The 15,572-nt window shown below is 36.2% G+C and overlaps 1 protein-coding gene across 2 annotated transcripts; it reads left to right on the forward strand.

Moving 5' to 3' along the window:
- Positions 1-1,375: 1,375 nt before the first annotated feature.
- LOC117328225 (uncharacterized methyltransferase-like C25B8.10) lies at positions 1,376-12,672 on the forward strand. Of its 2 annotated transcripts, none has more exons than XM_033885677.1 (8): positions 1,376-1,526; positions 2,938-3,115; positions 4,158-4,237; positions 4,607-4,732; positions 6,456-6,546; positions 7,053-7,231; positions 8,890-10,162; positions 10,400-12,672. In XM_033885677.1, the coding sequence occupies exons 2-7, from the start codon at positions 3,016-3,018 to the stop codon at positions 9,073-9,075; spliced, it is 762 nt and encodes a 253-aa protein (XP_033741568.1). In that variant the 5' UTR covers positions 1,376-1,526; positions 2,938-3,015; the 3' UTR covers positions 9,076-10,162; positions 10,400-12,672. The 2 variants fall into 2 exon arrangements, with proteins under 2 accessions (XP_033741568.1, XP_033741567.1); XM_033885676.1 differs by having other exon boundaries at positions 1,377-1,526; positions 3,040-3,115.
- Positions 12,673-15,572: the final 2,900 nt, after the last annotated feature.

Consider the following 15,572-nt stretch of genomic DNA (forward strand, 5'->3'; position numbering starts at 1 on the left):
TTATCGACTAAGGGATCATTAACACAGTAATTATTGACTAAGGGATCACTAACACAGTAATTATTTACTAAGGGATCATTAACACAGTAATTATTGACTATAAGGATCATTAACACAGTAATTATCGACTAAGGGATCATTAACACAGTAATTATAGACTAAGGGATCATTAACACAGTAATTATTGACTAAGGGATCACTAACACAGTAATTATCGACTAAGGGATCACTAACACAGTAATTATCGACTAAGGGATCATTAACACAGTAATTATCGACTAAGGGATCACTAACACAGTAATTATCGACTAAGGGATCACTAACACAGTAATTATCGACTAAGGGATCACTAACACAGTAATTATTGACTAAGGGATCATTAACACAAACAACACAACATCTACTATTTGTTACCTGTGTCTGGATAAAGGGACGGATTACCTCGAACATTTAATAATTAACTTGTCACTTTTACTTTCATTGACCATATATATAATATGCATACAGTATCTAGGTCTGTTTGTTAGTATCCAGTACCTATATCAGACCATATAACTATCACTTACTAGATCCTATCTCTGAAATATGACCTATAGATATACCTTACAGAACAATGAATCTTTTTTTTGCACACACAAAACTTAATTGTTTCAGTATTCTTTACACTCATAATTTTTATTCTGAAATATTTCAGTATGTTTTTACATCACATAGATCTTGTCATCTATTTGAGGAGGCCAATGTCCCCCAAGCCCAATTTTGGGGTAACCTCTTGGTGATGAAGCCATGTCCACATTTGGCAAATATATAGCATAGCTAAAATATCAAGATATATCAGTTTCTTAGACTTTTTTAAATTGAAGGCAAATTAATAATGGTTGTGAGTATTATACTCTTGATTGCTTATTAAAACAATGTGAACTTGATTATTGTTTGTTTCGTTGTTACCTCTGATTATGAATCTTGTTTGTATATATATAAAACTTATTTCCGTATTCTTTACACTCAGAATTCCTTATTCTGTAATATTTCGGTATATCCATAACTAAACACGAACATAAACACAAGCAATACACTCATGACAGATGTTGATGACTGTGACATGTGTTATTAGTTTTTGGAAATAAATAGACACACAACTTTGCAGTAAAACAGACACTGTACGTCAACATATACATGTATCTACCTGCTAGGATCGATATTAATCTGGAAAATAAATGTGAGTTATCTGTAAAAGGATGTAAATAACCACTTACGTACCTGTCCGTCTTTTCACAACTTTTTACCTGTGCTTTAGTGCAGGTACCCGTTTCTCGATCGTTTATTACATTATAACTTAAATGCCGAGAAATTCCGAACGAGAAGAATTGTGTCACATTGTGATCATGTGACTTACACAAAATGGTGGATATATGCCACGAACTTTGATTCTAATGAACTTGTGTAGGAAACTTGGTTTTTTCAGAGTGATCAAGAGGATGTCATCAACAACTGTCCACACCACAGCCAATACGGGGTTTGTCGACGTAAGTCATTATTAGATACCCCTTATTTCATATCATTCATCAATTTTAGCTGCCCAGGAGTAACATTTACCAAACAGTTAGGAGTACACTGTACTACATGTATACGCTGTACACGTGGGGTATTGCCGAGTGCAATGGCCGACATTATCGGGTGAAAATAGGTTATTCAGAAAACATGCATAAAACATTGTCACACAAAATTAGTTATTCATCGACGTTAATAGTGGATAAATAAACGGGAATATTATACCTCATTCATTTAAGTGCCTATTTGAGTCTAGTAGTTGCTCCGGTCCATATATAGTATATGGCCCGGAGTCAAGGGCCGAAGTCCTTGACTCCGGGCCGACGCTATATGAAAATGACGTCATAATACCAAGTTGACGTCGTCATATTATGACGTCATCATTTCAGACACTGAGCGAAATGGCGTCTGGCAGTGATAGATTAAGAACAACTTGTTGTTTATTTTTTCCATGTCATGTTGGTCATATTCGGTATAATATAACAAATATTGCATGTCACTTCGGGCAAATTCGCTTCGGTCCATATACATATATTTGGGTGACTGACAAGTCCATAAACTCCCATATTGCCCTCAGTGCCATGCAATATTTGTTAAATATGTTGGCAAAAGTGAAATTAGACATTTTCATTAAAAAATAGCACATACTTTGTCGGTGTTCACGGATGTGCAGTATTCTCGTTTCATAAAGGATAAATTATTATCTTACCTGCACGTGTGTTATCCTGTACTTATGTAATATGTCAACCTATCAAGTTTTTTGTGTAAAACTGGCCAGAAACAGTCTTCTTACCAGAGTTCTTTATAGTGTACATGTCTAATAAGAGCATTTTTGATGTTTGAAATACATTGTACCTCCTTATGTCCCATATTCGTGTGATATCAGTCAAGACCGACATTTGCATTTCAAGGTCAAAATAAAAACAGTGTTTATACATATGGTGAAGTCAAATCTGGTCAAACCAATGCTCCTATTTTGTGCTTTAGACACCTGTGAGCAAAATGACATGGCTAGTCTGCAATATATGCGATACAAATGAGTTAATTATATCCCCCTGAAACATGCATTTTTCATATGTTTTGTTGAAATTTACAAACAGCTTAACAAATTGCATGTCAACAGCAAGTCCCATGGTTTGCCATGATACATACTAAAAGTTCAACATGTTACTTCTATTAAATTGCACCTTAGTAGGAATTTACAGGCTTGTAAAAATCATTGTTTTGACTGGATTTGCTGTTTTTAGATGCCCCATAATTACCAAACTGTCAGGTTTTGGATGGACACTTATTGTTTTTTTTATTAAGTAATGTAATAATTAACATGCATACTTTATGATAATTACATTTTGAACATTGAGATCTCCTCATGTTAAACTCTTTCAGGGATTCAGCAATTCAGCTCAGTCGATATATTGCCAAATTTACAATGTAAAGACAAGGGGAGTGTAATACAGGCACAATATGCCTTTTATTCTATGTCACCAGGGGCAGAATTATAACCAAGGTCGACCATCATACACAGAGAAGGCAGTGAGTTACATAGCAGACCTTGTAACTACAGGTAAGGAAAAACACCCAACTAAGGTACAACTCAACATATGGACTACACAGGTACAATATGTATCATACTGTATCTATCGCATACCGACTCCACTGGTACAATATGAATATCATACTGAATCCATCACATAAGGACTACACAGGTACAATATGTATATCATACTGAATCCATCACATATGGACTACACTGGTACAATATGTATATCATACAGAATCCATCACATATGGACTACACTGGTACAATATGTATATCATGCTGAATCTATCACATATGGACTACACTGGTACAATATGTATATCATACAGAATCCATCACATAAGGACTCCACTGGTACAATATGTATATCATGCTGAATCTATCACATATGGACTACACTGGTACAATATGTATATCATATAGAATCCATCCCATATGGACTACACAGGTACAATATGTATCATACTGAATCCATCACATATGGACTACACTGGTACAATATGTATCATACTGAATCCATCACATATGGACTACACCGGTACAATATGAATATCATACTGAATCCATCACATATGGACTACACTGGTACAATATGTATATCATACTGAATCCATCACATATGTACTACACTGGTACAATATGTATCATACTGAATCTATCACATATGGACTACACAGGTACAATATGTATATCATACTGAATCCATCACATATGTACTACACTGGTACAATATGTATCATACTGAATCCATCACATATGTACTACACTGGTACAATATGTATCATACTGAATCCATCACATATGGACTACACAGGTACAATATGTATATCATACTGAATCCATCACATATGGACAACACTGGTACAACATGTATTTCATACTGAATCCATCACATATGGACTACACTGGTGCAATATGTATCATACTGAATCTATCACATATGGACTACACTGGTGCAATATGTATTGTATCCATCACATATGGACTACACAGGTACAATATGCATCATACTGAATCAATCACAGAGCTTGGTGTAGTTTGTGGATCAATTTTTATTTTATTTCAGGAAACGTGTCTTATGATGTTTTGGAACTTGGAGCGGGAACAGGAAAATTTACACAGAAAATCATCTCTAATTTACCACAGGTAACATGCATATTCATATGAAATTGTTTTGTATGTCTAGTTTTTTTGGTGGAAAAGTGAAAAATTGAATTGTGGAATAAAGTATACTCATGGATCTCTTGTTGATAATTATGTACACCAGAAATGTTCAGTAATATTTTTGATATCACTGTTTTCTCAAAAAAATCTTTTTCATTACCTTTGTCATTTCATTAGATGTTATAAGTTTTTACTGAGGATTTTGTAGATCTTAGTGTTGTCCATATTTAGGATTTCTAGTTTGTAAACGGATCAAGTAATGTGTAAATGCTCCCAATCAATCAGGTTTAAAGGTAATGGAAAGCTTATCCTGAAATTTATAAATTTATGAAGTGTTTTGTTTGTACAAAGGATGTTAAATACCTAGCAACAGAACCCATGGACGGTTTCCTGGACACACTTAAAGAGCTATGTCCATCTGTAAGCACCAAGCTGTGTACTGCAAGTGACATTCCCTTACCTGAAAACTCTGTTGGTGTAAGTACTTTTTATCTCACCTTACCTGTTGGCCATGTAAGTTATAATTATCTCCCCTTACCTGTTGGTCCTGTAAGTGCTATTATCTCCTCTTACCTCTTGGCCCTGTAAGTTCTAATTATCTCCCCTTACCTGTTGGCCCTGTAAGTTCTAGTTATCTCCCCTTACCTGTTGGCCCTGTTAGTACTAATTATCTCCCCTTACCTGTTGGCCCTGTAAGTTCTAATTATCTCACCTTACCTGTTGGCCTTGTAATTATCTCACCTTACCTGTTGGCCCTGTAAGTACTAATTATCTCCCCTTACCTGTTGGCCCTGTAAGTACTAATTACCTCCCCTTACCTGTTGGCCTTGTAATTATCTCCCCTTACCTGTTGGCCCTGTAAGTTCTAATTATCTCCCCTTACCTGTTGGCCCTGTAAGTACTAATTATCTCCCCTTACCTGTTGGCCCTGTAAGTTCTAATTATCTCCCCTTACCTGTTGGCCCTGTAAGTTCTAATTATCTCCCCTTACCTGTTGGCCCTGTAAGTACTAATTATCTCCCCTTACCTGTTGGCCTTGTAATTATCTCCCCTTACCTGTTGGCCCTGTAAGTTCTAATTATCTCCCCTTACCTGTTGGCCTTGTAATTATCTCCCCTTACCTGTTGGCCCTGTAAGTTATAATAATCTCCCCTTTCCTGTTGGCCTTGTAATTATCTCACCTTACCTGTTGGCATGGTAATTATATCACCTTACCTGTTGGCCCTGTAAGTACTAATTATCTCCCCTTACCTGTTGGCCCTGTAAGTTCTAATTATCTCCCCTTACCTGTTGGCCCTGTAAGTTCTAATTATCTCCCCTTACCTGTTGGCCCTGTAAGTTCTAATTTTCTCCCCTTACCTGTTGGCCCTGTAAGTTCTAATTATCTCCCCTTACCTGTTGGCCCTGTAAGTTCTAATAATCTCCCCTTTCCTGTTGGCCCTGTAAGTTCTAATTATCTCCCCTTACCTGTTGGCCCTGTAAGTTCTGATTATCTCCCCTTACCTGTTGGCCTTGTAATTATCTCCCCTTACCTGTTGGTCCGGGGGCCGCGGTGGCCGAGTGGTTAAGGTGTCCCGACACTTTATCACTAGCCCTCCACCTCTGGGTTGCGAGTTCGAAACCTACGTGGGCCAGTTGCCAGGTACTGACTGTAGGCCGGTGGTTTTTCTCCGGGTACTCCGGCTTTCCTCCACCTCCAAAACCTGGCACGTCCTAAAATGACCCTGGCTGTTAATAGGACGTTAAACAAAAACAAACCAAAAAACCTGTTGGTCCTGTAAGTACTAATTATCTCCCTTACCTGTTGGCCCTGTAAGTTCTAATTATCTCCCCTTTCCTGTTGGCCCTGTAAGTTCTAATTATCTCCCCTTACCTGTTGGCCCTGTAAGTACTAATTATCTCCCCTTACCTCTTGGCCCTGTAAGTACTGATTATCTCCCCTTTCCTGTTGGCCCTGTAAGTTCTAATTATCTCCCCTTACCTGTTGGTCCTGTATTAAAGGTTGGTCACTTTGACCTATATTACAGAAAACCATGTTCGAGCCTGATCTCATGTGCCACTTGTCACTGATGTTGTTTATAGCTCATCTTACTTCAGACATGGGTTAGAATGACATTCTGTATGTAGAATTAAACTTATCTTCTGTGTTTTCTTGTCATATAATTCCATATAGCTTGGGGGACTGAATTGTTTATTGCAGACAGTGGTGGCTGCCCAGTGTTTCCATTGGTTTGCCAGTGAAGAGAGTCTTGCAGAAATTCGCCGTGTGCTTGTGCCAGGAGGCAGGTTTGGTAGGTTCAATCCATAATTAGTTCAGAACTATGTGAGGAATAAATTGTATGACTGGTGTCAGACTCAGTGAGGAATAGGTTATTTGACTGCATGGTGTCAGAACTGTGTGGGGTATAGTTATATGATTTGTATCAGACACTGTGAGAAATAGGTTATACGATTGGTGTCAGAAATGTGGGAGGAATAGGTTATATGACTGGTGTCAGAACTGTGAGGAATAGATTATGACTGGTGTCAGAACTGTGTGAGGAATAGATTATATATGGCTTGTGTTGGACACTGGGAGGAATAGGTTATATAACTGGTGTCAGATACTGTGAGGAATAGATTATGACTGGTGTCAGAACTGTGTGAGGAATAGATTATATAACTGGTGTCAGAAATGTGTGAGGTTATCTCTATAATTGACCAAATTGTCTTAATATTAAACAATATCTACAGTGTTCTGTTTCCTTTTGAATCTTGGGTGTGTCACCTCATTTACCACATGTTTCCATCTTGACAGTGATGGTTTGGAACAACAAGGACTGGAATGTGCCTTGGGTGAAGGACATTGAGACCATTTTGTCTGAATTCTATGGTGATACACCAAGAGCTGTCAACAGAACATGGAAAACTGTGATAGAGAAGTTTACAGGCTTTCTGTGTAAAGAACACATACTTCAGGAGGGAATAGACTTCCAGGTAACATTCATTAATATTGTTTGTTCATTTTATATTGGCAGTAACATTTGGATGTTATACTGTATACCACTATAATGACCGGTTAGTTTGTATGTTATACTGTATACCACTATAATGACCGGTTAGTTTGGATGTTATACTGTATACCACTATAATGACCTATGTTATACTGTATACCACTATAATGACTGGTTAGTTTGGATGTTATACTGTATACCACTATAATGACCTATGTTATACTGTATACCACTATAATGACTGGTTAGTTTGGATGTTATACTATATACCACTATAATGACCTATGTTATACTGTATACCACTATAATGACTGGTTAGTTTGGATGTAATATTGTATACCACTATAATGACCTATGTTATACTGTATACCACTATAATGACCTATGCTATACTGTATACCACTATAATGGCTGGTTAGTTTGGATGTTATACTGTATACCACTATAATGACCTATGATATACTGTATACCACTATAATGACTGGTTAGGTTGGATGTTATACTGTATACCACTATAATGACCGGTTAGTTTGGATGTTATACTGTATACCACTATAATGACCTATGTTATACTGTATACCACTATAATGACCGGTTAGTTTGGATGTTATACTGTATACCACTATAATGACTGGTGTTATACTGTATACCACTATAATGACCGGTTAGTTTGGATGTTATACTGTATACCACTATAATGACCTATGTTATACTGTATACCACTATAATGAATGGTTAGTTTGGATGTTATACTGTATACCACTATAATGACCTATGTTATACTGTATACCACTATAATGACCTATGTTATACTGTATACCACTATAATGACTGGTTAGTTTGGATGTTATACTGTATACCACTATAATGACTTATGTTATACTGTATACCACTATAATGACTGGTTAGTTTGGATGTTATACTGTATACCACTATAATGACCTATGTTATACTGTATACCACTATAATGACCTATGTTATACTGTATACCACTATAATGACCTATGTTATACTGTATACCACTATAATGACCTATGTTATACTGTATACCACTATAATGACTGGTAAGTTTGGATGTAATACTGTATACCACTATAATGACCTATGTTATACTGTATACCACTATAATGACTGGTTAGTTTGGATGTAATACTGTATACCACTATAATGACCGGTTAGTTTGGATGTAATACTGTATACCACTATAATGACCTATGTTATACTGTATACCACTATAATGACCTATGTTATACTGTATACCATTATAATGACCTATGTTATACTGTATACCACTATAATGACCTATGTTATACTGTATACCACTATAATGACCTATGTTATACTGTATACCACTATAATGACCTATGTTATACTGTATACCACTATAATGACTGGTTAGGTTGGATGTTATACTGTATACCACTATAATGACCTATGTTATACTGTATACCACTATAATGACTGGTTAGTTTAGATGTAATACTGTATACTACGTTTTGATTAAATAAGTCGAGGAAGTATAGACTTTAATTCAATATAGAAAACATTGAATAGACATCAGTGTCTTGCTTTCTATTTAGTTGTATTACATGTACATTGTATATATAATGTGAAATGAGACATTTCTGATTTTAATTTCAGGGAGACAGGGATTTCATTGTGAATCATTTCTGTACTATAAGTGTCATAGCCTCGTTAGCAGAAGAGGAAAAAGAGAAAGTACAGCAGAGAATGTATCAAGTTTTAGACAGCCATGAAGAAACAACAGGGAAAGACATCATTAAAATTCCATTCCAAACAGAAATATATCACTCGGTTAAAGTTTAACCATCATATCCAGCTGAAAATTAAACATGTAAATGTCGCATACAGAGAATAGCACAAAACAGGAAGATAAATAAACTGGTTGCCCTCTTGATAGAGATAATTAGGACTGTTGACTATAAAACATGGGGTTGCCCTCCTGATAGAGATAATTAGGGCTGTTGACAATAAAACATGTGGTTGCCCTCTTGATAGAGATAATTAGGACTGCTAACTATAAAACATATGGTTGCCCTCCTGGTAGAGATAATTAGGGCTGTTGACTATAAAACATTTGGTTGCCCTCCTGGTAGAGATAATTAGGGTTGTTGACTATAAAACAAGGGGTTGCCCTCCTGGTAGAGATAATTAGGGCTGTTAACTATAAACCATGTGGTTGTCCTCCTGGTAGAGATAATTAAGGGTGTAGAATATAAAACATGTGGTTGCCCTCCTGGTAGAGATAATTAGGACTGTTAACTATAAATGGTGGTGGTTGCCCTCCTGGTAGAGATAATTTAGGGCTGTTGACAATAAAACATGTGGTTGCCCTCCTGGTAGAGATAATTAGGGCCGTTAACTATAAAACATATGGTTGCCCTCCTGGTAGAGATAATTAGGGCTGTTGACTATAAAACATGTGGTTGCCCTCCTGGTAGAGATAATTAGGGTTGTTGACTATAAAACATGGGGTTGCCCTCCTGGTAGAGATAATTAGGGTTGTTGACTATAAAACAAGGGGTTGCCCTCCTGGTAGAGATAATTAGGGCTGTTAACTATAAAACAAGGGGTTGTCCTCCTGGTAGAGATAATTAAGGGTGTAGAATATAAAACATGGGGTTGCCCTCCTGGTAGAGATAATTAGGGCTGTTAACTATAAATGGTGGTGGTTGCCCTCCTGGTAGAGATAATTAGGGCTTTTGACTATAAAACATGTGGTTGCCCTCCTGATAGAGATAATTAGGGCTGTTAACTATAAAACATATGGTTGCCCTCCTGGTAGAGATAATTAGGTCTGTTAACTATAAAACATGGGGTTGCCCTCCTGGTAGAGATAATTAGGGCTGTTGACTATAAAACATATGGTTGCCCTCCTGGTAGAGATAATTAGGTCTGTTAACTATGATGATATGACAGTGTCTCATAGGTCGAAATCGGCCGGGTGTTTTAATAACTCAGTGATGAAAACTGTATTTTATGTATTGTATTGAAACATGTGACACTTGAATAAACTATTTACTTACTTACTTACTTACTTACTATAAAACATGTGGTTGCCCTCCTGGTAGAGATAATTAGGGCTGTTGACTATAAAACATGTGATTGCCCTCCTCATAGAAATAATTAGGGCTGTTGACTATAAATGGTGGTGGATTCCCTTCTCATAAAAATAATTGGGGCTTTTGGCTATAAAATGTGGCATTTGCCCTCCTGATAGAGATAATTAGGGCTGTTGACTTTAATATGTTAGTTGCCCTCCTCATAGAGATAATTAGGGCTGTTGGTTGCCTTCCTGATAGAGATAATTGAGGCTGTTGGCTATAAACATTGTTGATATATGTTATGGCAAATACAAAAATTCCTAACTGTTTTGTTGATTTCAGACATATACCACGTATTAGACAATCATTTGCTGACCTTTTATGACCCAAACCGTTGTCTGGGTAATGTTACAGTGTCATTCCTTTTATCAGTTGTGAGAGGAGATCATAAATTTAAAGCAATTTCCTGGTCAGTTTTACAAGGCAGTACCTTGTCTTTTAACATATGATTTTATTTTTATTGTTATTTGCGATTTGTTGACAACATCTGAATGGAATAAATGATGATGTTTTGAAGTATTTTTCATAACTATTTCAATCATAGATCATTGATGTAAATTGGGATATCCTTTTCCATATTATAATTCAAAATGGAAGCTATTGTATCCTGGGATCCTGTGATAAGAACTACCAATTGTTGGTCTATTGACAGTATACCATTTATTGGTCTGTACACAGTATACCATTTATTGGCCTGTACACAGTATACCATTTATTGGCCTGTATACAGTAAACCATTTATTGGCCTGTACACAGTATACCATTTGTTGGCCTATACACAGTATATCATTTGTTGGCCTGTACACAGTATACCAACTGTTGACCTATACACAGTATACCATCTGTTGGCCTATACACAGTATACCATTTGTTGACCTATACACAGTATATCATTTGTTGGCCTATACACAGTATACCATTTGTTGGCCTATACACAGTATACTATTTGTTGGCCTGTACACAGTATACCATTTATTGGCCTATACACAGTATACCATTTATTGGCCTATACACAGTATACCATTTGTTGGCCTATACACTGTATACCATTTGTTGACCTATACACAGTATACCATTTGTTGGCCTATACACAGTATATCATTTGTTGGCCTATACACAGTATACCATTTGTTGACCTATACGCAGTATACCATTTGTTGACCTATACACAGTATACCATTTGTTGGCCTATACACAGTATACCAACTGTTGGCCTTTACACAGTATACCATTTGTTGACCTGTACACAGTATACCATTTGTTGGCCTATACACAGTATACATTTGTTGGCCTGTACACAGTATACCATTTGTTAACCTATACACAGTATACCATTTGTTGGTCTATTGACACATTTGTTGGCCTGTACACAGTATACCATTTGTTGACCTATACACAGTATACCATTTGTTGACCTGTACACAGTATACCATTTATTGGCCTGTACACAGTATAATATTTGTTGGCCGGTACACAGTATACCATTTGTTGGCCTATACGCAGTACATCATTTGTTGGCCTATACACAGTATACCATTTGTTGGCCTATACACAGTATACCATTTGTTGGCCTATACACAGTACATCATTTGTTGGCCTATACACAGTATACCATTTATTGGCCTATACACAGTATATCATTTGTTGGCCTATACACTGGATACCATTTGTTGACCTATACACAGTATACCATTTATTGACCTATACACTGTATACCATTTGTTGGCCTATACACAGTATACCATTTGTTGGCCTATACACAGTATACCATTTGTTGGCCTATACACAGTATACCATTTGTTGGCCTATACACTGTATACCATGTGTTGGCCTATACACAGTATACCATTTGTTGGCCTATACACTGTATACCATGTGTTGACCTATACACAGTATACCATTTGTTGGCCTATACACAGTATACCATTTATTGGCCTATACACAGTATATCATTTGTTGGCCTATACACTGGATACCATTTGTTGACCTATACACAGTATACCATTTATTGACCTATACACTGTATACCATTTGTTGGCCTATACACGGTATACCATTTGTTGGCCTATACACAGTATACCATTTATTGGCCTATACACTGTATACCATTTGTTGGCCTATACACTGTATACCATGTGTTGGCCTGTACACAGTATACCAACTGTTGGCCTATACACAGTATACCATTTAATTTAAAACTATAACATAAACTTTTGATATGTTAATGTATTTTTTGTCCTGCATGACCTTAAATCAATGTTGTAGTAAGTATGCAATAAATGTATTTTGATTTATTTTGCTATTTTTTTCTATTTGGTTTATTATTTTATATGAATAATGTGTTAGAAAATAGCACAGCTAACCAGGACGTTTTGTAATCTACTGAACTTGTACTGTACTGCCAAAAAAGCTGACAGAGTTATTCCCCATTTTACATTCAGTCAAAATGGTATAGAATGGCCATTGTCATAGAAAATACTTGTCACAAGTAGAATACGTACCTCTCTGAGTTGTGAGTTGGAAATTAAGCAGGTCACATGCCCTATCTATAGCATCAGACATAAACTCTGAATTTGTGTTTAAATCTGTGATATAAACTAACGATGGGTTCATTGACTACTAGAGAATTACTGGTATATCTGTCCACATCTGTGATATAAACTAATGATGGGTTCCTTGACTACTAGAGTATTACTAGTCTGTCTTTCCACATGTGTGATATAAACTAATGATGAGTGCCTTGACTACTAGAGTATTACTGGTCTATCTGTCGACATCTGTGATATAAACTAATGATGAGTTCGTTGACTACTAGAGAATTACTAGTCTATTTGTCCAAATCTGTGATATAAACTAATGATGAGTGCCTTGACTACTAGAGTATAACTAGTCTATCTGTCCACATGTGTGACATAACCTGACGATGAGTTCGTTGACTATTACTGGTATATCTGTCCACATCTGTGATATAAACTAATGATGAGTTCGTTGACTATTACTGGTATATCTGTCCACATCTGTGATATAAACTAGTGATGAGTTCGTTGACTATTACTGGTATATCTGTCCACATGTGTGACATAACCTGACGATGAGTTCGTTGACTATTACTGGTATATCTGTCCACATCTGTGATATAAACTAACGATGAGTTCGTTGACAATTACTGGTATATCTGTCCACATCTGTGATATAAACTAACGATGAGTTCGTTGACAATTACTGGTATATCTGTCCACATCTGTGATATAAACTAATGATGAGTTCGTTGACAATTACTGGTATATCTGTCCACATCTGTGACATAACCTGACGATGAGTTCGTTGACAATTACTGGTATATCTGTCCACATCTGTGATATAAACTAATGATGAGTTCGTTGACAATTACTGGTATATCTGTCCACATCTGTGATATAAACTAATGATGAGTTCGTTGACTATTACTGGTATATCTGTCCACATCTGTGATATAAACTAATGATGAGTTCGTTGACAATTACTGGTATATCTGTCCACATCTGTGATATAAACTAATGATGAGTTCGTTGACAATTACTGGTATATCTGTCCACATCTGTGATATAAACTAATGATGAGTTCGTTGACAATTACTGGTATATCTGTCCACATCTGTGATATAAACTAACGATGAGTTCGTTGACTATTACTGGTATATCTGTCCACATCTGTGATATAAACTAATGATGAGTTCGTTGACTATTACTGGTATATCTGTCCACATCTGTGATATAAACTAATGATGAGTTCGTTGACAATTACTGGTATATCTGTCCACATGTGTGACATAACCTGACGATGAGTTCGTTGACAATTACTGGTATATCTGTCCACATGTGTGACATAACCTGACGATGAGTTCGTTGACTATTACTGGTATATCTGTCCACATCTGTGATATAAACTAATGATGAGTTCGTTGACTATTACTGGTATATCTGTCCACATCTGTGATATAACCTGACGATGAGTTCGTTGACAATTACTGGTATATCTGTCCACATCTGTGATATAAACTAATGATGAGTTCATTGACAATTACTGGTATATCTGTCCACATCTGTGATATAAACTAATGATGAGTTCATTGACAATTACTGGTATATCTGTCCACATCTGTGATATAAACTAATGATGAGTTCGTTGACAATTACTGTTATATCTGTCCACATCTGTGATATAAACTAATGATGAGTTCGTTGACAATTACTGGTATATCTGTCCACATCTGTGATATAAACTAGTGATGAGTTCGTTGACAATTACTGGTATATCTGTCCACATGTGTGATATAACCTGACGATGAGTTCGTTGACAATTACTGGTATATCTGTCCACATCTGTGATATAAACTAATGATGAGTTCGTTGACTATTACTGGTATATCTGTCCACATCTGTGATATAAACTAATGATGAGTTCGTTGACTATTACTGGTATATCTGTCCACATCTGTGATATAAACTAATGATGAGTTCGTTGACTATTACTGGTATATCTGTCCACATCTGTGATATAAACTAATGATGAGTTCGTTGACTATTACTGGTATATCTGTCCACATCTGTGATATAAACTAATGATGAGTTCGTTGACTATTACTGGTATATCTGTCCACATCTGTGATATAAACTAATGATGAGTTCGTTGACTATTACTGGTATATCTGTCCACATCTGTGATATAAACTAATGATGAGTTCGTTGACAATTACTGGTATATCTGTCCACATCTGTGATATAAACTAATGATGAGTTCGTTGACTATTACTGGTATATCTGTCCACATCTGTGATATAAACTAATGATGAGTTCGTTGACTATTACTGGTATATCTGTCCACATCTGTGATATAAACTAATGATGAGTTCGTTGACAATTACTGGTATATCTGTCCACATCTGTGATATAAACTAATGATGAGTTCGTTGACAATTACTGGTATATCTGTCCACATCTGTGATATAAACTAACGATGAGTTCGTTGACTATTACTGGTATATCTGTCCACATCTGTGATATAAACTAATGATGAGTTCGTTGACTATTACTGGTATATCTGTCCACATCTGTGATATAACCTGACGATGAGTTCGTTGACAATTACTGGTATATCTGTCCACATCTGTGATATAAACTAATGATGAGTTCGTTGACTATTACTGGTATATCTGTCCAC

Source organism: Pecten maximus, chromosome 5 (assembly GCF_902652985.1).
Source record: "Pecten maximus chromosome 5, xPecMax1.1, whole genome shotgun sequence".
Taxonomy (NCBI): Eukaryota; Metazoa; Mollusca; class Bivalvia; order Pectinida; family Pectinidae; genus Pecten; species Pecten maximus.

Excerpts from the sequence above, each read along its gene's own strand:
- LOC117328225 (XM_033885676.1), top strand. The coding sequence starts at position 1,413 with ATGCCACGAACTTTGATTCTAATGAACTTGTGTAGGAAACTTGGTTTT. Across the intron at positions 1,527-3,039 it reads CCAATACGGGGTTTGTCGAC|GGGCAGAATTATAACCAAGG; the intron begins GTAAGTCATTAT and ends CTATGTCACCAG. Across the intron at positions 3,116-4,157 it reads AGCAGACCTTGTAACTACAG|GAAACGTGTCTTATGATGTT; the intron begins GTAAGGAAAAAC and ends ATTTTATTTCAG.